The sequence below is a fragment of the Salmo trutta genome, chromosome 17 (assembly GCF_901001165.1).
Source record: "Salmo trutta chromosome 17, fSalTru1.1, whole genome shotgun sequence".
Lineage (NCBI taxonomy): Eukaryota > Metazoa > Chordata > Actinopteri > Salmoniformes > Salmonidae > Salmo > Salmo trutta.
The window spans coordinates 12,398,786-12,423,302 of record NC_042973.1 but is presented as its reverse complement, the minus strand read 5'-3'; the positions used below and the strand labels follow the sequence as shown (position 1 = coordinate 12,423,302).

General features: G+C 45.9%; 1 protein-coding gene across 2 annotated transcripts; it reads right to left on the bottom strand.

The window, feature by feature from the left end:
- Nucleotides 1-1,890: 1,890 nt before the first annotated feature.
- Nucleotides 1,891-24,517, bottom strand: axdnd1 (axonemal dynein light chain domain containing 1). Of its 2 annotated transcripts, XM_029695667.1 has the most exons (25): nt 23,985-24,517; nt 23,427-23,611; nt 23,111-23,214; nt 22,841-22,943; nt 22,470-22,555; nt 22,317-22,373; nt 21,870-21,978; nt 21,260-21,381; nt 20,437-20,577; nt 20,169-20,273; nt 19,727-19,847; nt 17,260-17,361; nt 16,894-17,060; nt 16,699-16,768; nt 10,008-10,242; nt 9,473-9,689; nt 9,237-9,330; nt 8,747-8,949; nt 6,923-7,013; nt 6,617-6,763; nt 4,663-4,758; nt 3,953-4,078; nt 3,745-3,836; nt 3,440-3,570; nt 1,891-2,397 (listed from the first exon to the last, which is right to left on the bottom strand). In XM_029695667.1, exons 1-25 carry the CDS (start codon nt 24,094-24,096, stop codon nt 2,282-2,284), a joined length of 3,132 nt encoding a protein of 1,043 aa, XP_029551527.1. In that variant the 5' UTR covers nt 24,097-24,517; the 3' UTR covers nt 1,891-2,281. The 2 variants fall into 2 exon arrangements, with proteins under 2 accessions (XP_029551527.1, XP_029551528.1); XM_029695668.1 differs by lacking the exons at nt 1,891-2,397; nt 3,440-3,570 and having other exon boundaries at nt 3,765-3,836; nt 4,003-4,078.

The window sequence follows — 24,517 nt, the reverse complement described above, 5'->3', positions numbered from 1 at the left end:
GTCCATATGTTCATTATACTGTACACTACACAGTATGTCAGTACCTCTCCAATCTCTATCTACTGCTTCTGGGACCAAGGCCTACTTTTCTACCTCCCACTCCTCTATGTTTTTTAGAAAGTGGACATCCGTCCAAAAATGCTCAATTGTTATCTAATTGGTCACAGTACTGTAATTCCTCTGACAGCTCTACAGAGAAACACAAACTACATCAAATATTCAAATATAATTTTCTCTGGGCATGAATCTTTTCCAGGTGGTAACCAAGGACCTGGTGAGCATGGAATGTTATAATTACTGAATAGAGAACATGGCTCTATGCTGGACTGCCCTGTCAAGTGTGAGTGCCATGCTGCACGTGACAGAGATGTTTACATTTAAGTGCCTTTGCTCAAGGGCACCATCACCTAGTCTGCTCGGGGAATTCAAACCAGCGACCTATCAGTTAATGGCCTAACACTCTTAACCGCTAGGCTACCTGCCGCCCCATTCTAGCCCACCACAACTTCACCCACATCCTTCTGGACAGGAAGAGGATCGCCCAGGAGATCCTGGTACCTAACCTACAGTTCACTCTTTGTTACTGGTCTGTATATTATCCAGACCTGAGATCAGATACTATTTAAAATTGTTCAAATACTGTTTGCTCAGTCTAACCTACCTAGAGTGCCAGATAGGTGGGGTTTACAGTTTGAACTATCCAATTGGTCCATAAAGCCAGGCAAGCTCAATCGTGCACAGATAATGTATTTTAAATTATTTAAAATAGTATTTAATCCTATGTGTGATATTGACATTTGATATTGACCTTGGTTGATCATGGAATTTGGTAGTGAGCAGGCTCACTGATGTGTGAATCACATGGAGTGTCCAAGAACTTGACTGAGTGAATAGGTGGTGGTATATATTCTCAACACTAGAGTGAATCATGCTGCCTTTTATATCTACATGTGGCTATTGGATGTTATCTGGCCCTAGACCTGACCCCAGTAAGGATAAGCCTGTTGGATTTCTGTTTTCTTTTGTTGGATACGCCGGTAAACAGCTTAGCTGTCCGGTAGCAGAGAGGGACCGGAAGACCCGTGTAGAAAGGCTCAAAGAAGAGCAAGGTTTTGGTTTTATTGTTATCCGGCGCTGTGCCGTTTCCCAGGAGAAAGGTCAATTTTGGTCTACGCTTGTGTTACTTCACACTCTAGTCACGTGCTGGCCAGCCCCCCACCACTACAGTGTTCATTTCAGAGAGGACCTTTGTTTCCCCATTGAGCTGCAGCATAGTCTAGCTGTAGAGGCTGAGACAAGCCCAAATAAAAGTACGTAATGAAAGAGGTGTGTGTGTCCAGGCATCAACGTATGTCAGAATGGAGGAATGATAAACATAAAAAGCCAAACAGCAAGCATTGCCAACTTGCAGGCCTTGCCAACCCTAGCCTCCCCTCCTCCCTGTCCTGTAGGTGATTGTTGCAGTGGGAGAGAAGGCAGCCTGTGAGACTGAAATCTTCCCTGGACTCACTCTCTGGTTCCCCCCGCCGCCACCGTTCACCTCCTGCTACACACCCTCACCACTCCCTCTGACCTGCCCCCTGATGCTTAACCACCCCAGCTCCAGCCAATCCCATTCTGACAGGAGAGACCAAAGAGAAAGAGATGGCCCATGATGTAGTAAGTAGACAGAGACAAAGGGAAGCGTCTTCATTCGGATGCAAGAGATGCGTGGTGGGTCCCAGGGAACCTGATTTTGCCACTCCAGTTCTTTCATATCAGTGCTGATGAAGGGAAGGAAGCAAGGAGAGGACACCATTTAAGATTATTGAGATACACCCTTCATATCAGATTGAAGAAGTGTGAAAATCTAACTGTTTTGGGGGGGGGTTCTCTGTAAATAAATATAAATCAGTAGAAATGGTTTTATTGTATGATTCATTCAACATACTGATGACACACTGCAAACCAGCTAAATCAGACAGGGTAATATGAGGGTAAATAGAGTCCATAAGAAATAAATGATAATGATAATATTATTGAAAAGGAACCATATAAGCATGACTATAGAGGGAACCATATGTCACATAACCTTGTTGTAAGGACATGATTGCTTAACAAATAGCATGCAAATTACAGAACAACCCAAAAAAATGCAACTGATTAAACACTGTTGAACGCCGAGTCATACAATACTTAGACTTCACGTTGCGTTTATTCATTTGTCAAATACAAAGTCGTTGGGTCCTCAGAGGAGCAGAGTTTCACATTACATCTGAAGCTACAGTACTGTTTTCAGGATTCAGCGTTTCTTGGGCTTGGTTTGTCTGGGGCTAGGCTCAGGCTTCTGACTCACTGGTTTGGGTTCAGGGCTGGACACCTTTGACTTGGGAGATGCTGCCACAGACTGCTTGCTCACTGCAATGCAAATTGTATGGATGAGTGTCCAAAACCCAAATCCAACAGTTTTGACCTATCACTGAAGGGGTGTTACGGTGATGACCTATGACTGAGGTGCGTTACGCTGTTGACCTATCCCAGCAGTGTGTTGACCTATCACAGAGGTGTTATGGTGTTGATCTATTACAGAGGTGTGTTGACCTATCACAGAGGTGTGTTATGCTGTTGACCTATCACAGCAGTGTGTTGACATATCACAGAGGTGTGTTATGGTGTTGACCTATCACAGAGGTGTGTTGACCTATCACAGAGGTGTGTTATGATGTTGACCTATCACAGAGGTGTGTTGACCCATCACAGAGGTGTGTTACGGTGTTGACCTATCACAGAGGTGTGTTGACCCATTACAGAGGTGTGTTACAGTGTTGACCTATCACAGAGGTGTGTTGACCTATCACAGCAGTGTTTTGACCTATCACAGAGGTGTGTTGACCTATCACAGCAGTGTTTTGACTTATCACAGAGGTGTGTTGACCTATCACAGAGGTGTGTTGACCTATCACAGAGGTGTGTTGACCTATCACAGAGGTGTGTTGACCTATCACTGAGGTGTGTTGACCTATCACAGCAGTGTGGTGACCTATCACAGAGGTGTGTTATGGTGTTGACCTATCACAGAGGTGTGTTATGGTGTTGACCTATCATAGAGGTGTGTTATGGTGTTGACCTATCACAGAGGTGCGTTGACCTATCACAGAGGTGTGTTACGGTACTGACCAATCACAGAGGTGTGTTACGGTATTGACCTATCACAGAGGTGTGTTGACCTATCACAGAGGTGTGTTGACCTATCACAGAGGTGTGTTGACCTATCACAGAGGTGTGTTACGCTGTTGACCTATCACAGAGGTGTGTTACGGTGTTGACCTATCACAGAGGTGTGTTACGGTGTTGACCTATCACAGAGGTGTGTTGACCTATCACAGCAGTGTGGTGACCTATCACAGAGGTGTGTTATGGCGTTGACCTATCACAGAGGTGTGTTACGGTGTTGACCTACCTTTGGCCTCCAGACTGGGCCTGCCCTGTAGCTGTCTCTCCAGATCTTGAATCTTCTCCAGCGCAGCCTGGAGGGCCTCCTCTGCCTTTAGGGCCCGCTCCTCTGCTCGCTGGACACGAGCCTCAACCCCACTGACAGACAGACAGGCACAGACAGACAGGTACAGACAGGCAGGTACAGACAGACAGAGACAAACAGGCACACAAAATCAAAAAAGCACACAGGCAAGATGGCCCTTGTAGGACAGAAAAATAAAGTGAAGCACTTTAGATAGTGTGGCCGCTCATGAATGACAAATAACTTACAGTAACTCATGCTGCAGAACCCCTACTGTGGCCAGGGCATCAAAGGCTCTCTGACCGTTAGGTGTGTGTGGACGGGCAACCATGTCTTCAGTCTGCCGAGGGCCAAACAAAGAAGATTTGGACATTGGATCTGAATGTCTGCCTTTCTACAACAATGTTTTCATAATGAAATGATATACTGGTAAAACACACAGCACCATGTACTGACCCCATCCAGCAGAATAGTATCCTCCCCCAGGGTTCGCTCAATGATATTACCATCATGGCCTATCAGCTTCATAATAGAGCCGGCCAGTGAGCACTCCATGGCCTCTTCTGGGTACTCTGCCTCCACCTGCAGGTCAAAAATAAGTATTGCAGAACAATTCCAAAACTGCAGCCGATGAGACATCTAACCTCTGGCTCTCTGGACAATATTAAATCGTGAGTGAAAATATGTGAAGGGTGAAGTTGCTAATAGAACTAGGGTCCGTTTATCATTTCCCCATTAATGGTAAAGTTTAGGATTGGGGGATGGGAAGCTCATTCTAGATCTCACCCCGGAGCTGTAGAAAAACAAGTCACTTGCAAGTCAAATCAAATGTTATTTATCACATAGACAAATATAACAGGTGTAGACCTTACCGTGAAATGTTTACTTACAAGCCCTTAACCAACAATGCAGTTCAAGAAATAGAGTTAAGAAAATATTTACTAAATAAACTAAAGTAAAACAATTAAATAAAAAGTAACACAATAAAATAACAATAACGAGGCTATATACAGGGGGTACCGGTACCGAGTCAGGTAATTTCATTGATTTGGAATAGGATTCCTTGTTGAACACCTCTCAGGAACTGGAATAGGACATGATCAGTTTTGTTTCAAAATGTGTTTTAGTAGTATTTTTTGGTGTAGCTACTGCAGGTGTTAGCTCACCATGTGTACGACCTTAATGAATTCCATTGGACTCTTCTTGTTCGGCTCCTCTTCTTCATCTAAAGCCTCTACTGGAACAACTGCAGGTAGGTTCATCTAAGGAAAGTAGGTGACGTAATTATAAACTCAGCGATAAAAGAAACGTCCCTTTTTCAGGACCCTGTCTTTCAAAGATAATTCGTAAAAATCAAAATAACTTCACAGATCTTCATTGTAAATAAAGGGTTTAAACACTGTTTCTCATGCTTGTTCAATGAACCATAAACAATTAATGAACATGCACCTGTGGAACGGTCGTTAAGACACTAACAGCTTACAGACGGTAGGCAATTAAGGTCACAGTTATGAAAACTTAGGACACTAAAGAGGCCTTTCTACTGACTCTGAAAAGCACCCAAAGAAAGATGCCCAGGGTCCCTGCTCATCTGCGTAAACGTGCCTTAGGCATGCTGCAAGGAGGCATGAGGACTGCAGATGTGGCCAGGGCATTAAATTGCAATGTCCGTACTGTGAGACGCCTAAGACAGCGATACAGGGAGACAGGACGGACAACTGATCATCCTCGCAGTGGCAGACCATATGTAACAACACCTGCACAGGATCGGTACATCTGAACATCACACCTGCGGGACAGGTACAGGATGGCAACAACAACTGCCCGAGTTACACCAGGAACGCACAATCCCTCCATCAGTGCTCAGACTGTCCGCAATAGGCTGAGAGAGGCTGGACTGAGGGCTTGTAGGCCTATTGTACGGCAGGTCCTCACCAGACATCACCAGAAACAACGTCGCCTATGGGCAAAAACCCACCGTCGCTGGACCAGGCAGGACTGGCAAAAAGTGCTCTTTACTGACAAGTCGCGGTTTTGTCTCACCAGGTGTGATGGTCGGATTTGCGTTTATCGTCGAATCGATTTGGAGGTGGAGAGTCCGTCATGGTCTGGGGCGGTGTGTCACAGCATCATCATTGCAGGCAATCTCAACGCTGTGCGTTACAGGGAAGACATCCTCCTCCCTCATGTGGTACCCTTCCTGCAGGCTCCTCCTGACATGACCCTCCAGCATGACAATGCCACCAGCCATACTGCTCATTCTGCGCGTGATTTCCTGCAAGACAGGAATGTCAGTGTTCTGCCATGGCCAGCAAAGAGCCCAGATCTCAATCCCATTGAGCACGTCTGGGACCTGTTGGATCGGAGGGTAAGAGCTAGGGCCATTCTCCCCAGAAATGTCTGGGAACTTACAGGTGCCTTGGTGGAAGAGTGGGGTAACATCTCACAGCAAGAACTGGCAAATCTGGTGCAGTCCATGAGGAGGAGATGCACTGCAGTACCTAATGCAGCTGGTGGCCACACCAGATACTGACTGTTACTTTTGATTTTGACCCCCCCCCCTTGGTTCAGGGACACATTATTACATTTCTGTTAGTCACATGTCTTTGGAACTTGTTCAGTTTATGTCTCAGTTGTTGAATCTTGTTATGTTCATACAAATATTTACACATGTTAAGTTTGCTGAAAATAAATGCAGTTGACAGTGAGAGGACGTTTCTTTTTTGCTGAGTTTATATCAAAAACAAAGCACTTGATTTTTTAAACATGTTAAAAATGACATCCCACCAGCCATCAAGCTAGTTGAATAAATGTTGTTTCTACGTCATTTCAACAACAACAATTTAGGCTATATTTTTCCTACTGAGGGATCATCAAACGTCATCAACGTGAAGGAATTTGGGGTTATTCTTTTTTTACCTACATCTATATATTTATACCTACAATGATATGGCAAAAAAATCCATTCACTTTGAATTTACGTTAGTTGACATCTCAATGAAATGTAAATCAAAACTAGACGTTAAACTGACGTCAGTGCCCAGTGGGATGGTGTTCACACATCAGGTGGCTAACTGCAAGGTAGGGAGGGATCACAGTGAAGGATTATGACAGACTCACCAGAGATTCCATGCTGGGCATCGCAGAGGGAAGGAGTTCCGTCAAAGAACGGTGGACCAAATTCAGTGTGACGCGCAGCTCCACGGGACTGCCCTTCTTGTCGGACAGCAGGATCCGACAGGACTCCATCCACTCGCCACATTCCCTCTGACCAGCGTGAACGCACACACATACACACACAAATGCATACATCCATGCACACACACGCAAAAACACACAAAGTTTAGCATTCCCATCCTTGAGTGCAAAACATTGAGAATGTTAGCAGGCTCTACACAGCAAGCATTTGTGTGGGTCAGTGAGTACCTGCAGTTTGTTGAGCTCAGAAAGCTCATTCTCTGAGTCATCCCGAGCCATGCTCCTCTGAATCTCCTCCTCCACAATGGCCCGGCAAGAGCTGCAGAGAGAGAGAGAAAAAAAAGCTCTGAGTTAGTGTGAACAATCTTCTTACACCCGAAATCCCCATGATCCACTCATCGCTAGGTTTACAAACTTCAGGTGGTGAGGGTAGGCAACAACACATCTGCCACGCTGATCCTCAACACTGGGGCCCCTCAGGGGTGTGTACTTAGTCCCCTCCTGTACTCCCTGTTCACCCACGACTGCGTGCCCAAACATAACTCCAACACCATTTTTTTTTAACCATTATTTTACCAGGTAAGTTGACTGAGAACACATTCTCATTTACAGCAACGACCTGGGGAATAGTTTCAGGGGAGAGGAGGGGGATGAATGAGCCAATTGTAAGCTGGGGATGATTAGGTGGCCGTGATGGTATGAGGGCCAGATTGGGAATTTAGCCAGGACACCGGGGGTTAACACTCTTGCGATAAGTGACATGGGATTTTTAATGACCTCAGAGAGTCAAGACACCTGTTTAACAACCCATCCGAAAGACAGCACCCTACACAGGGTAGTGTCCCCAATCACAGCCCTGGGGCATTGGGATATTTTTTAGACCAGAGGAAATAGTGCCTCCTACTGGCCCTCCAACACCACTTCCAGCAGCATCTGATCTCCCATCCAGGGACTGACCAGGACCAACCCTGCTTAGCTTCAGAAGCAAGCCAGCAGTGGGATGCAGGGTGGTACGCTGCTGACCATCATTAAGAATGCGGACTACACAACAGTGACCGACAACGATGAGACAGCCTATAGGGAGGAGGTCAGAGAACTGGCAGTGTGGTGCCAGGACAACAACCTCTCCCTCAATGTGAGCAAGACAAAGGAGCTGATCGTGGACTACAGGAAAAGGCAGGCCGAACAGGCCCCCATAAACATCAACGGGGCTGTTGTGGAGCGGGTCGAGATTTTCAAGTTCCTTGGTGTCCACATCACCAACGAACTATCATGGTCCAAACACACCAAGACAGTGGTGAAGAGGGCACGACAAAACCTTTTCCCCCTCAGGAGACTGAAAAGACATGGGTCCTCAGATCCTCAAAATGTTCTACAGCTGCACCACCGAGAGCATTCTGATCGGTTGCATCACCGTATGGCAACTGCTCGGCATCTGACGGTAAGGTGCTACAGATGGTAGTGCATATGGCCCAGTACATCACTGGGGCCAAGCTCCCTGCCATCCAGGACCTATATAATAGGCGGTGTCAGAGGAAAGCCCATAAAATTGTCAAAGACTCCAGTCACCCAAGTTAGACTGTTTTCTCTGCTACCACACGGCAAGCTGTACCGGAGCGCCAAGTCTAGGACCAAAATTCACCTTAACAGCTTCTACCCCCAAGCCATTAGACTGCTGAACAATTAAACAAATGGCCACTGGTACCCCCTCCATTTGTTTGTACACAGCTGCGACTTGCTGTTTATTATCTATGTATAGTCACTACCCCTACCTACATGTACAAATTATCTCAACTAACCTGTACCCCCGCACATTGACTCGGTACCAGTACCCCCTGTATATAGCCTCGTTATTGTTATGTTACTTTGTATTATTATTATTCTTTTTAAATGTATTATTATTTATATTTTTTTACTTTAGTTTATTTGGTAAATATTTTCTTAACTCTTCTTGAACTCCGCTGTTGGTTAAGGGCTTGTAAGTAAGCATTTCACAGTAAGGTCTACACTTATTTTGCGCATGTGACAAATAAAGTTTGATTTGATATTTACCTGGTGATGTATTTGGAGAAGTAGTCCAGTTTTTCTGAGAGGTTCTTGGCGTCTTCCTCTAGTTGCTCCAGGGAGACCTCCATGATGGCGGTGGTGTTCAGTCCCGGCAGGGCGTCTTGCTCCTGGTCATCACAGTGGTCTGGGACCATCTGGAGGAGCATGTCCACCATCCAGCGAGTCAGAGCCGTGTGGATGGAGTTCACCTGGAAACACAGGCCAGAGACAATACGTAGGGGCTGGAGGGGTACTCGATTCCTTTTATAGTGACCCTATTCCCTTGATAATGCACTAACAGTAGTGCACTATATAGGGAATAGGGTGTCATTTGGGACGCATCCAATATCTTCCCAGAAGGTCTCTGGTCAAAACCAGTGCACTATAAAGGGAATAGAGTGCAATTTGGAATGCCTCCATAAAATCAAACGTACACACATTCCAATAACAGGTAAAGGAATTGCTATCCAGGGACAGCGATGCCCGTCTCCAGTACCTCCTCACATAGCCTTCGGTTCTCACAGTCAAAGAAGTTGGCTTGGGTCAAGATGAACTCCCGGAGAGTGTTGAAGACATCATTGATCTCGATCCTGGAATAGACAAATTGTTTGACAAAAAAAATGTTAAAAATCGCAACAAACAGGCTCTGGTCAAAAGTAGTGTACTATACAGGGAATATTGTGTCATTTGGGACAAACAAATAGCATACAAAGAGGGGCCAGGAGAACTCACTGGACGTGTGGTTTGTGCTGGACCCTCTCATTCTCAGGCTGGGTGCTGTGGACGTGCTTCAAGGACTCCTCCGCCAGCAACATCCAGCTACACAGGGCCTTCTCCAGCTTCAGCCAATCACAGTGGGGCAGCCTCTCGGTGCGGCCAACAAGGGCCTTCAGTCGGGTGGCCCAGAGTTCCATCACCCCGACCAGGCACATCAGTTGCTTGTGGATTCCTGAAAGGGCCACACAGACCAGTTGGTAAGGGATACATTCAGGTATGTATGGGATTATCAGGGTTCTTCAGTATGGGCCAACATTTGTTGAATCAGGGGGGGTTTGTGATGGGATGAAAAAAACCCTGCACACCCAGTACGTAGCTCTCCAGAATTCTACCCTCGTGCTCCGGTTTCCTGGGTTCTGCTGTATATTCCCTCCAGACTGCGTCCGTCTCTCACACTCTCTCACCGCCATAGAAATACAATCTATAGAACATGCATCCCAATTCTAATAAACTTTTCTGTGAAGGTGGGTCATTCCATTTCTAAGCTCACCACTCTCGCCGTTGATGCGTGTGCCCAGCTGCTTGTGGAGCTCTGACACGGCCAGGCCCAGCTCCTTCATGGCCTCCTGGCCCCTGGGGGGCTCTCCGTCTGGGGCCGGGTGTCTCCTGAAGAGCCGGAGGCCCACCTCCTCCCAGGCCTCCTGCAGCTGGCCTAGCATGTTGAGGGTCTCCTGGCAGGAGAGGAGGTCTTCGCCCCCGTAGCGCTCACACTGAATGGTCAACGCCTGGAGGATGGGGTAGAAGATGGAGATGTCAGTGGGACTGTCCGTTATACCTGACTCACAGCAGCAGCTCCCGAGTGGCGCAGCGGCTAAGGCACTGCATCTCAGTGCTAGAGGCGTCACTATAGACCCTGGTTCAATTACAGGCTGTATCACAACCGGCCGTGATTGGGAGTCCCATAGGGCGGAGCACAATTGGCCTAGCGTGGTCTGGGTTTGGCCTGGGTAGGCCGTCAATGTAAATATCTGTTCTTAACTTTTTTTTTTTTTCAACTCTATTTAACCAGGTAGGCTAGTTGAGAACAAGTTCTCATTTCCAACTGCGACCTGGCCAAGATAAAGCAAAGCAGTTCGACACATACAGCAACACAGTTACACATGGAATAAACAAACATACAGTCAATAATACAGTAGGAAAAAAAGTATATATACAGCGTGTGCAAATGAGGTAAGATAAGGGAGGTAAGACAATAAATAGGCCATGGTGGCGAAGTAATTACAATATAGCAATTAAACACTGGAATGGTAGATGTGCAGAAGATGAATGTGCAAGTAGAGATACTGGAGTGCAAAGGAGCACGATATATAAATAAATAAATACAGTATGGGGATGAGGTAGATAGATGGGCTGTTTACAGATGGGCTATGTACAGGTGCAGTGATCTGTGAGCTGCTCTGACAGCTGGTGCTTAAATCTAGTGAAGGAGATATGAGTCTCCAGCTTCAGTGATTTTTGCAGTTCGTTCCAGTCATTGGCAGCAGAGAACTGGAAGGAAAGGAGGAATTGGATTTGGGGGTGACCAGTGAGATATACCTGCTGGAGCGTGTGCTACGGGCGGGTGCTGCTATGGTGACCAGTGAGCTGAGATAAGGCGGGGATTTACCTAGCAAAGACTTATAGATGACCTGGAGCCAGATGAACTGGAGTGACGAGTATGAAGCAAGGGCCAGCCAACGAGAGCGTACAGGTTGCAGTGGTGGGTAGTATATGGGACTTTGGTGACAAAACGGATGGCACTGTGATAGACTGCATCCAATTTGTTGAGTAGAGTGTTGGAGGCTATTTTGTAAATGACATCGCCAAAGTCGAGGATCGGTAGGATGGTCAGTTTTACGAGGGTATGTTTGGCAGCATGAGTGAAGGATGCTTTGTTGCGAAATAGGAAGCTGATTCTAGATTTAATTTTGGATTGGAGATGCTTAATGTGACTCTGGAAGGAGAGTTTACAGTCTAACCAGACACCTAGGTATTTGTAGTTGTCCACATATTCTAAGTCAGAACCGTCCAGAGTAATGATGCTGGACAGACGGGCGGGCAGGTGCGGGCAGTGATCGGTTGAAGAGCATGCATTTAGTTTTACTTGCATTTAAGAGCAGTTGGAGGCCACGGAAGGAGAGTTGTATGGCATTGAAGCTCGTCTGGAGGTTAGTTAACACAGTGTCCAAAGAAGGGCCAGAAGTATACAGCATGGTGTCGTCTGCGTAGAGGTAGATAAGAGAATCACCAGCACAAGAGTGACATCATTGATGTATACAGAGAAGAGAGTCGGCCCGAGAATTGAACCCTGTGGCACCCCCATAGAGACTGCCAGAGGTCCGGACAACAGGCCCTCCGATTTGACACACTGAACTCTATCAGAGAAGTAGTTAGTAAACCAGGCGAGGCAATCATTTGAGAAACCAAGGCTGTTGAGTCTGCCAATAAGAATGTGGTGATTGACAGAGTCGAAAGCCTTGGCCAGGTCGATGAATACGGCTGCACAGTAATGTCTCTTATCGATGGAGGTTATGATATCGTTTAGGACCTTGAGCGTGGCTGAGGTGCACCCATGACCAGCTCTGAAACCAGATTGCATAGCGGAGAAGGTACGGTTGGATTCGAAATGGTTGGTAATCTGTTTGTTAACTTGGCTTTCGAAGACTTTAGAAAGGCAGGGTAGGATAGATATAAGTCTGTAGCAGATTGGGTCTAGAGGGTCTCCCCCTTGAAGAGGGGGATGACCGCGGCAGCTTTCCAATCTTTGGGAATCTCAGACGATACGAAAGAGACGTTGAACAGGGTAGTAATAGCGGTTGCAACAATTTTGGCAGATAATTTTAGAAAGAGAGGGTCCAGATTGTCTAGCCCGGCTGATTTGTAGCGGTCCAGACTTTGCAGCACTTTCAGGACATCAGCTATCTGGATTTGGGTGAAGGAGAAATGGGGGAGGCTTGGGCAAGTTGCTGTGGGGGTGAGCAGGGCTGTTGACCGGGGTAGGGGTAGCCAGGTGGAAAGCATGACCAGCCGTAGAAAAATGCTTATTGAAATTCTCAATTATAGTGGATTGGTGGTGGATCAATTATAGTGGATTGGTGGTGGATCGGTGGTGACAGTGTTTCCTAGCCTCAGTGCAGCGGGCAGCTGGGAGGAGGTGCTCTTATTCTCCATGGACTTTACAGTGTCCCAGAACTTTTTTGAGTTAGTACTACAGGATGCAAATTTCTGTTTGAAAAAGCTAGCCTTAGCTTTTCTAACTGCCTGTGTATATTTGTTCCTAACTTCCCTGATAAGTTGCATATCACGGGGGCTATTCGATGCTAATGCAGAATGCCACAGGATGTTTTTGTGCTGGTCAAGGGCAGTCAGGTCTGGAGAGAACCAAGGACTATATCTGTTCCGGGTTCTAAATTTTTTGAAAGGGGCATGCTTGTTTAATATGGTGAGAAAGGCACTTTTAAAGAATAACCAGGCATCCTCTACGGACGGGATGAGGTCAATATCCTTCTAGGATACCCGGGCCAGGTCGATTAGAAAGGCCTGCTCGCTGAAGTGTTTTATGGAGCGTTTGACAGTGATGAGGGGTGGTCGTTTGACCGCAGACCCATTACGGATGCAGGCAATGATCACTGAAATCTTGGTTGAAAACAGCAGAGGTGTATTTGGAGGGCAAGTTGGTTAGGATGATATCTATGAGGGTGCCCGTGTTTACGGATTTGGGGTTGTACCTGGTGGGTTCATTGGCAATTTGTGTGAGATTGAGGGCATCAAGCTTAGATTGTGGGATGGCCGGGGTGTTAAGCATGTGCCAGTTTAGGTCACCTAGCAGCACAAGCTCTGAAGATAGATGGGGGGAAATCAATTCACATATGGTTTCCAGGGCACAGCTCGGGGCAGAGGCTGGTCTATAGCAAGCGGCAACGGTGAGAGACTTTTTCTGGAAAGGTGGATTTTTAAAAGTAGAAGCTCGAATTGTTTGGGTACAGACCTGGATAGTAAGACAGAACTCTGCAGGCTATCTCTGCAGTAGATTGCAACACCGCCCCCTTTGGCAGTTCTATCTTGTCGGAAAATGTTAATAGTTAGGGATGGAAATTTCTGGGTTTTTGGTGGTCTTCCTAAGCCAGGATTCAGACACGGCTAGGACATCCGGGTTGGCAGAGTGTGCTAAAGCAGTGAATAAAACAAACTTAGGGAGGAGGCTTCTACTGTTAACATGCATGAAACCAAGGCTTTTACGGTTACAGAAGTCAACAAATGAGAGCACCTGGGGAATAGGAGTGGAGCTAGGCACTGCAGGGCCTGGATTAACCTCTACATCACCAGAGGAACAGAGGAGGAGTAGAATAAGGGTACGGCTAAAGGCTATAAGAACTGGTCATCTAGTACGTTCAGAACAGAGAGTAAAAGGGGCAGGTTTCTGGGCGTGATAGAATAGATTCAAGGCATAATGTACAGACAAAGGTATGGTAGGATGTGGATTCAGTGGAGGTAAACTTATGTATCGAGTGACGATGAGAGAGATATTGTCACTAGAAACATCATTTAAACCAGGGGAGGTCACTGCATGTGTGGGAGGTGGAACTAAAGGGTTGGCTAAGGCATATTGAGCAGGGCTAGAGGCTCTACAGTGAAATAAGACAATAATCACTAACCAGAACAGCAATGGACAAGGCATACTGACATTAAGGAGAGGCATGCATAGCCGAGTGTTCATAGGAGTCCAGTGAGTAGTGAGGCTGGCTGGAGACACTGCGATTCAGACAGCTAGCGGTCCAGGGCTAGCAAGCTAGCAGAAGGGCCTTAGAGGGACGTCGCAACGGAGGAAGTCTGTTATAGCCTCCTCGTGCGGAGCCTCTTCGTCAGTTGTGATGGATTAGTCGGGTTCAGTGTGGTAAAGGGGTCCAGACCAATTGGCAAAATAGGTATAGTGGCCCAAGAAATTCAGCTAACAGTCTGATATGCTCTAGACAGCTAGCAGGCCGCAGCAAGCAGGCTAGCAGATGGGCATTCAGGGGACGTTGCAACGGAGGGGCCAGTTGAATAACCCCCCCTCGGGCAGATTACGTCGGTAGTCCAGTCGTGAAGGATCGGCGGGGCTTCGTAACGTCAGTAAAAGGGGTCCAGGTATAGGTATTGTAGCCCAGGAGTGGCTGATGGACCTCTTCAGCTAGCCGGGAGATGGGCCTAGCATGGGCTAGCTCCAGGCTAATTGATGCTTGCTTCGGGACAGAGACATTAGCCAGGAGTAGACACTTGGATTGCAGCTAGCTAGCTCCGATGATCCAGGTGAAAAGGTTCAGAGCTTGCGGAGGGAATCCGGGGATATGGAGAGAAAAATAGGTCCGGTATGCTCTGGTTTGAATCGCGTTGTGCAAACAGGGGATAGTTTTCCGAGCTAAAGGTTAGCTGATGACCGCTAGCAGTGGTTAGCTGACTACTAGCTAATTAGCTGGCTAGCTTCTGTTGGGGGGTTCCGATTCAGAAGTAAGGAAAAATACTTTAGAAAAAAGCAGATCCACACTACATTGGGTGAGGCGGGTTGCAGGAGAGTATTTTGAAGTTGAGGTTTAGAAAAATATGCGAAGAAAAAATATATAAAAGATATACAGTGAGGGTAAAAAGGTCAGAGGTTTCTTGTATTTGGCCACCAGGTTTGCACACATCTCAGGAGGGATTTGTCCCGCTCCTCTTTGAAGATCTTCTCCAAGTCATTAAGGTTTCGAGGCTGACGTTTGGCAACTCGAACCTTCAGCTCCCTCCACAGATTTTCTATGGGATTAAGGTCTGGAGACTGGCTAGGCCACTCCAGGACCTTAATGTGCTTCTTCTTGAGCCACTCCTTTGTTGCCTTGGCCGTGTGTTTTGGGTCATTGTCATGCTGGAATACCCATCCACAACCCATTTTCAATGCCCTGGCTGAGGGAAGGAGGTTCTCACCCAAGATTTGACGGTACATGGCCCCGTCCATCGTCCCTTTGATGCGGTGAAGTTGTCCTGTCCCCTTAGCAGAAAAACACCCCCAAAGCATAATGTTTCCACCTCCATGTTTGACAGTGGGGATGGTGTTCTTGGGGTCATAGGCAGCATTCCTCCTCCTCCAAACACGGCGAGTTGAATTGATGCCAAAGAGCTCCATTTTGGTCTCATCTGACCACAACACTTTCACCCAGTTGTCCTCTGAATCATTCAGATGTTCATTGGCAAACTTCAGACGGGCATGTATATGTGCTTTCTTGAGCAGGAGGGCCTTGTGGGCGCTGCAGGATTTCAGTCCTTCCCGGCATAGTGTGTTACCAATTGTTTTCTTGGTGACTATGGTCCCAGCTGCCTTGAGATCATTGACAAGATCCTTCCGTGTAGTTCTGGGCTGATTCCTCACCGTTCTCATGATCATTGCAACTCCACAAGGTGAGATCTTGCATGGAGCCCCAGGCCGAGGGATATTGACAGTTCTTTTGTGTTTCTTCCATTTGCAAATAATCGCACCAACTGTTGTCACCTTCTCACCAAGCTGCTTGGCGATGGTCTTGTAGCCCATTCCAGCCTTGTGTAGGTCTACAAGGTTCTCCCTTTAAGAGTGTGCTCCTAATCTCAGCTCGTTACCTGAATAAAAGACACCTGGGAGCCAGAAATCTTTCTGATTGAGAGGGGGTCAAATACTTATTTCCCTCATTAAAATGCAAATCAATTTATAACATTTTTTACATTAGTTTTTCTGGATTTTTTTGTTGTTATTCTGTCTCTCACTGTTCAAATAAACCTACCATTAAAATTATAGACTGATCATTTCTTTGTCAGTGGGCAAACGTACAAAATCAGCAGGGGATCAAATACTTTTTTCCCCTCACTGTATACATGGGACACGACAAAGACGAGGACAAAGACGTCTGACTGCTACGCCATCTTGGATTAAGAAGAACTGACTTGCCTAGTTAAATAAAGGTTCAATAAAATAAACAGGCCAGCTCAGTACAGCTAAGCTTGGCTCAGCACGGTTTGACTCAGTAGTGTGAAAAGGGTATTATAGTGGTGCTACACTAGTGACATACAGTGGAGCAGTATTCTGCAATCCTGGTCCTGAGGACTCACAGAGTGTGCAAGGTTTTGTTCCAGTCTAGTACTAAAATATATCCAGCGATACACATATGAAAGCGTTAAAAACCTCAACATTAAAACAGGAACAGAAGAAACATTCTTACATTGGACCACTGTTTCAAATCTGAATAAAGCTGTTCTTCTGAAACTTTCTCAAATTTCGCATCCGGTCTCCTACAAAACAAACAAACAAACAAACAAACATCACAATGACATGAAGACAAAACAATGACCACTGCTCTCGTGACAGGCTGACAGTCATTTCTATGAGTGGGTGCCAGTGGGCATGTCTACGCTACCTGATGTTGGCGCCAACGAAGGTGTGCCATTTGACGATGTCGGCCTGTATGCTACTTATCCCATCACAGTGGCCGTGCTCAGCCTCTCTCAGACTCTGCACGAAGGACGTCAGCTGCTCCTTCCACTGCTCTGTCAGCTGCATGATATGGTTCAGGTCTTCTGTGTCCTACGAGATACAAGGTTTATGTTTCATTATTATTTTCATCAGTATGAAGTTGTTTTATTCCAATTCAGTCAATTTGGCAGTATATGAGGGACGAGACCAGGACAACAAAGAAAAATAGGATACCATATTAATAATAGATGATTTCAGAAAAGCAGGAATTCCCATCCCGGTGAAGGGTCTTTGACAGTGTGGAGTTTACCTTGGAGGTCAGGAACAGTGTAAAGTGCTCGGCAGTCTTGGTCCAGGTCTGCTCACTGACGTGAAGCCTGCTGGCCAGCTGGAGGTTGTTCAACTTGATCACCTGGGAGGAAACAAATCAATATCAACAACTCTGATACATATGCAAATAGGGTTGTATTCATAACGGTACTTCGTAGCAAAACATTTTGTAACGGAAAACTAAAATGTCCTGGTAGCTCCTCCCTGTTTCTTCTGTTTGGTGCCAAAAGAATAAACCCCAGTTAACACTAGGCTCAGGATGAGAGAAGTCTGCGGTTCTGCTCCCTTCTCTCCTCGCCTTCTCTCCTCCCCTTCACTTTGAGATCTACAGTACCAGTCAAAAGTTTGGACACACCTACTCATTCAAGGGTTTTTCTTCATTTTGACTATTTTCTACATTTTTATTTAACCTTTATTTAACCAGGAAGGGCTCATTGAGATTTAAAATCTATTTTTCAAGAGCGTCCTGGCCAAGATAACAGTGAAGACATCAAACTATGAAATAACACATATGGAATCATGTAGTAACCAAAAAAAGTGTTAAACAAATCAAAATATATTTTAGATTTTAAATTCCCTTGATGACAGCTTTGCACAATCTTGGCATTCTCTCAACCAGCTGCATGAGGTACATTTTACATTTTAGTCATTTAGCAGACGCTCTTATCCAGAGCGACTTACAGTAGTGAATGCATACATTTCATAATAAAAAATAAAAAAATTGTACTGGCCCCCCGTGGGAATCAAACCCACAACCCTGGCGTTGCACACACCATGCTGGCGTTGCAAACACCATGCTCTACCAACTGAGCCACAGGGAAGGTAGTCACCTGGAATGCATTTCAATTAACAGGTGTGCCTTCTTAAAAGTTAATTTGGGGAATTTATTTCCTCCCTAATGCGTTTGAGCCAATCAGTTGTGTTGTGACAAGGTAGGGGTGGTATACAGAAGATAGAACATATTTGGTAAAATACCAAGTACATATTGTGGCAAGAACAGTTCAAATAAGCAAAGAGAAACGACAGTCCATCATTACTTTAAGACACGAAGGTCAGTCAATGCGGAAAATTTCAAGAACTTTGAAAGTTTCTTCAAGCGCTATGAAGAAACTGGCTCTCATGACAACCGCCACAGGAAAGGAAGACCCTGAGTTACCTCTGCTGCAGTGGATAAGTTCATTAGAGCACCTCAGATTGCAGCCCATATAAATGCTTCACAGAGTTCAAGTAACAGACAGATCTCAACATCAACTATTCAGAGATTGCGTCAATCAGGTCCTTCATGGTCAAATTGCTGCAAAGAAACCACTACTAAAGGACACAAATAAAAAGAAGAGACTTGATTGGGCCAAGAAACACGAGCAATGGACATTAGACCGGTGGAAAGCTGTCCTTTGGTCTGATCAGTCCAAATGTGAGATTTTTGGTTCCAACCGCCGTGTTTTTGTGAGACGTAGAGTAGGTGAATGGATGAACTCCGCAAGTGTGGTTCCCACCGTGAAGCATGGAGGAGGAGGTGTGATGGTGCTTTGCTGGTGACACTGTCAATGATTTATTTTGAATTCAAGGCACACTTAACCAGCATGGCTACCACAGAATTCTGCAGCAATACGCCATACCATCTGGTTTGCGCTTAGTGGGACTATCATTTTTTTTCAACAGGACAATGACCCAAAACACACCTCCAGGCTGTGTAAGGGCTATTTGACCAAGAAGGAGAGTGATGGTGCTGCATCAGATGACCTTGCCTCCACAATCACCCGACCTCAACCCAATGGAGATGGTTGGGGATGAGTTGGACTGCATAGTGAAGGAAAAGCAGTCGATAAGTGCTCAGCATATGTAGGAACTCCTTCAAGGCTGTTGGAAAAGCCTTCCTCATGAAGCTGGTTGAGAGAATGCCAAGAGTGTGCAAAGCTGTCATCAAGGCAAAGGGTGACTACTTTGATGAATCTAAAATATATTTTGATTTGTTTAACACTTTTTTGGTTACTACATGATTCCATATATGTTATTTAATAGGTTTGATGTCTTCACTATTATTCGAGTAAAGGAGTAGGTGTGTCCAAACTTTTGACTGGTACTGTATGCCCTAACCTAGCTATGCATTCTATTGTATTTCAACATGTCCTAATGTTGCTAATGCTACGACAAGATGGCTGACAAGGACTGACGGACGGACAGACAGACAAGATAGATGGAAAGACAGACAGACAGACAGAAATACTGACAGAAGGACAGCAGGCCGACAGACAAGACAGACAGACAGACAGACAGACAGACAGACAGACAGACAGACAGACAGACAGACAGACAGACAGACCTTGAGTGACAGGTTGTAGGTGGTAGGAATGGACGGGTGGACAGACTGACAGAGACAGACAGACAGAGGAATAAAGAGAGAAGGACAGAGGAACGGACGGGCGGACAGACAGACAGAGACTGACCTTGAGGGCCAGGTTGTAAGTGACTCTGCTCCACAGGTCCCTCTCGTCCGTCAGTCTGGCCACCTGTCCCTCCAATCTCCTCCTCTGCATCTCATACAGGCCATGGTACTCTCCCACCACACTGAGGACACAGGTACATAGAGGTCATAGGTCATACATCCAAGTACAATTTACAGTACAGTAGATAAGAGTTGTTCCTACTTTTTCATATCTAGCCATTTGTGTACATATTATGTACATATTATCCCAGATTATTTTCAGAGATTTCATCTTTGCAAAGTTTGCACAATTTAGATAGGGGGTAGAAGGATAGGAGACATAAAGCATATTCAGATAGGGGATAGAAGACAAGAAGCAAAGCTAAAATCATTAAGCTTAGTAAATAGCGTCTGTGTACAGTATGCACAGCAGCAGGTATGATGATGGCCAATCAGTCACTTACTCAGAGTTCTTCTGTGATTGTTCCAGAGCCTTGGCCAGCTCCTCCTGTGCTCTCTCAGCCTGCTTGGACACATACTCGTCATGCTCCCTCATCTTACACAGCTCTCTGAAGTGCACACACACAAGAATACACAGACAAAAATCATATACATAGCTAAGGGAAAAAAATCGTATAGATTATGTACTGTATACATCAATATAGATTCTGTAATTGCAGACACACACACCCCCACCCCCCCTCCACCCAACACACACAGTCCCAGGCTCACGTGTTGAGCTTAGAGATGGAGCTCCTGAAGCAGATGATCTCCTCTGTGAGCCTGCGGTCCAGAGCTCTCTGGGCCAGTGTCTCTGTGTGGAGACCTTTCAGCTGCCTGGGGATACGGTCCAACAGAGCCACATACCTCTGTCTGGACCACAGGAGCACACAGGGAGGGACACAGTTAGACCTACACTGAGTATACCAAACATTAGGAATACCTTCCTAATATTGAGTTGCACCCCCTCCCTTCCTTTTGGCACTCAGAACAGCCTCAATTCGTCAGGGCATAGACTCTACAAGGTGTTGAAAGTGTTCCACAGGGATGTTGGCCCATGTTGACTCCAATGCTTCCCACAGTTTTGTCAAGTTGGCTTGATGTCCTTTGGGTGGTGGACCATTTTTAATACACACGGGAAACTGTTGACTGTGAAAAACCCAGCAGTGTTGCAGTTCTTGACACAAACCGGTGCACCTGGCACCTACTACCGTACTCAATTCAAAGGCACTTAAATATTTTGTCTTGCCCATTCACCCTCTGAATGGCACACATACACAATCCATGTCTCAATTTTCTCAAGGCTTCAAAATCCTTCTTTAACCTGTCTCCTCCGCTTCATCGTCACTGATTGAAGTGGATTTAAGAAGTGACATCAATAAGGGATCATAGCTTTCACCTGGATTCCCCTGGTCAGTCTATGTCATGGAAAGAGCAGGTGTTCTTAATGTTTTGTACACTCATTGTATGAACTGGATCCTGGATAGCATTCATAAGGGCACACTAGAGAAAAAGGTTCATGGAGTTCATGGAGTCTCCTCCCCCCTGTACTTACCTGAGCTTAGCCAGGAGCTGTCCTCTCTCAGCACACTCCACACTGACCTGTCTGATCAGCTCATGGAACACTATGTTGTAGATGTTCTGTTCCACACGCACCAGCTCTAGAAGGCCTTGCATCTGGGAAGCGGGTCACAGAGATGATGTGTGTATTAAATGGCACACTATTCACTACATCGGGTAATACTTTGACCCGGGACGCATAGGGCTCTGGTCAAAAGTATTACACTATAGGGAATAGGGTGCCATTTGGAACGTAAACAATATCATCAGACATATTTAGTGGACAAGGCACAGAGAACAAAATTAGCTAAAATGGTTGAATTAAGTCAAAGGTAATGTCCTGTCCAATCCAGTTACCTACATTATGTCACTTCAGGAAACGTACATATATGTTACCTATGCCAATTCGGTCACACTTGATTTGAACGTCATTACAGTGTCATAATCTTGTCATAAACATGACAACAAATGTGATAAAATGTCAAAGACAGAAAGCTATAGAATAAACATGATACTGTTTGCATCCCAAATATGTCCTGGTCAAAAGTAGTGCACTACCTAGGGAATAGGGTGCTATTTGGGATTGACTCTGTGTCCTGGTTTACCTGTGACAGTCCAGTCAGCGCTCTGTACTCCTGGTTAACCCCTGCTCTGTCCAACATCTCATCCATCACCTTCATCAGCTGCACTGCCTCCAGCCGCCCGCTGGGCCTCCTGTGGCATGCACACACACAGACACACGTATCCACACAAGTACAAACACACACACAAACACACGCACAGACACACACAAAGACATGCACAGACACACACATGCACGTATAAACACACACACGCACAAACACACGCACAAACACACACGTACAAACACACACACGTACAAACACACACACGTACAAACACACACACACACGCACAGAAACACACACATAAGTGGTCACCAACCCTGGTCGTGAGAGCTACAGTGTGTGACGTTTGACATGTTGTTACACCCATAATGATCCATAGTCATTCAGAACACTGCATGTTGACATGATCACTTTTTCACTCACATTGATGGAAAGACTTTGAGCATCCTTTCGTCGTCCTCCAACAGTACTGTGAATTTACTAAAACGGGAGAGAGGAATAGAAGTCAGAAGATGAGGACATTATCATTAAGCGGAGGGGGAAAATACAACACACAGTAGAATCCTCCTCACTCACTCGTCATAGCACTCCAGCCCTTGAACCCCTTTGTTTTTCACAATGTGGTATTCCTCTGGGATGAGGCTCTCCATAAGGCTCATGTCCTGGGGAGAACAACACAAGGTCCTGTTAAACCACACAGAACAGACTGTGTCTGGTAATGACCGTGTCTGGAATCAGATCAATTCATTGACCATGGCCACACATTTAAAGGCAATGGCATTTGGGTGCACTCGTTTGCATCTCCTGGTGCCCCGGTGCGTGGAGATTTCACTTTAGGACCAATGTAATGGTCTAAAATGTGCAGCCTCCGCCAATCTGGGGCACCGGACATTGCAAAATGTAAGCACCCATTTGTGTTTTTATATGTATGTCCGGGCTCTGCTTGCCTTTTGAATGCCCTGTGTGTGGGTGGTGCCCCTGTCAGCCATGGGTGGCAGGGGAATCCTCTCCCTCTGCGAGGCCATGGAATCACACAAAAAGGAGATGTCCCTGAGCCAACACACAGAAAACAACACAAAACAATCACAGACAGAAAATGAGTCATGTATTTCTCTATAAACATGTAGATACACTGATATGGCAGCTCATGTCCCCCCTCCCCGTCCCCCATGGTTTTTGCATTGCAAATTCCCAACATGGATTCTTATTGGTTAAACCTGCCCGCTCCTGTCAATGACGTCGGTTGGTCGAGAAAGTATTGGTATTTCTTGCGTCCGACTGGGTGATGCCAAATCGCGTCCGTGTGTCGTATTCCATAGACCTAAGGGAGGCAGTTAAACCAACAATAAACAACCATAGACAAACAAAAAACTATTTACTTACAAACAATGTAGTGACACTGTAGTGACTTCCTGGGACCACGCATAGAGAATGTGGCAGGAATCTGGTTAGACTTGACTCTGACATTTGTCATCTATGCTGGACCAAACCGCACTAAAGCCCTGGACCAGAGTTACCATACATAAACCATACCTTGAAGTCTTTGGGGGTCTTGGTTAGCTTTGGGGGTCCCAACCTATCATGGGGACAGACGGTTGAGGTGAGGGTGGCCAGGAGCTCATCTGGGATCAAGTCATTCTGCATTGGGACAAGCTGCATCTTTGATCGATCTGTCACTGGTACCTGTTTCTCTTTCAGCTCAGGGAGTTCTGAAAGGGCTGAAGACAGTACACAGACATTCAAAATAATGCTCAATTGAGTCAATCAATCAAACGTATTTATAAAGGTGTTCTGCAAAGTATTGTATTGTAAGGGAAAATGTCTGAAAGCTGAAATATTGGAATTCATAGGTACATGATAGAGAGAGAGCACGTTATGCCACCGCTGCTGTTGCAAGCCATGTGTAACTAGGGTCAGTGCTATCCGAGATCCTTGGGGCGTCCCTACCCTAAACCTTAACCATTTTAAATGTCAACTTCAGGGACGTCTGAAGGATTCCGGATAGCACGGACCGTGTAGCTAGTAGCTAGCTAGCTAGCTTAACAAGCAATATAGAAGACCACGCATACCACCCGTCTGTCCATAGTTTACCTCTGTCATGATCTTCCACAGGTGATACAAGAGAATGACTTGACTTTATCCTCCGGCCCTCTGGTTTCGGTAAGACAGGAGGTGACGGGCTTGATTTTATGGATGCAGACATCCTCAACTAACATTAGCTAGCTAGCTACAAAATGTAAACAATAATACTAATTATAGCGAGCTAACTAACGTTCGCCAAAAAAATTTGCCCAATTAACGTTAGCATGTTCGCATGTAGTCGATAACTCGCCACTTCTAAGCAACTTTGTTCTGCATAGCGTTGTTATAAATATTAGCGTCCATAAGTGAACAAAGTATCTTGCTAAAACCTCACTGAAGAACTTTAGTGTCACTGTAATTATTTCAAAACTCCTGTCGGTCACTTCCCCCCCGTGGAGTTGTTGCTATGGACGCTCAACTGCAGCAGATGGCGGTGTCTGGAGACCAGGAGTGTCGGAGGGAGGAAATCCCTCGTTCCCATGAGGACTCAACATTTCATAAACCCAGTCCCAGGAGGTTGGTGGCACCTTAATTGGGGAGGA

Coding starts and splice junctions, on each gene's coding strand:
- axdnd1 (XM_029695667.1), bottom strand. CDS start 24,096: ATGTCTGCATCCATAAAATCAAGCCCGTCACCTCCTGTCTTACCGAAA. Junction 23,215..23,426: donor AGACCCCCAAAGACTTCAAG/GTATGGTTTATG, acceptor TGCCTCCCTTAG/GTCTATGGAATACGACACAC. Junction 4,759..6,616: donor TGCCCAGCATGGAATCTCTG/GTGAGTCTGTCA, acceptor TACTTTCCTTAG/ATGAACCTACCTGCAGTTGT.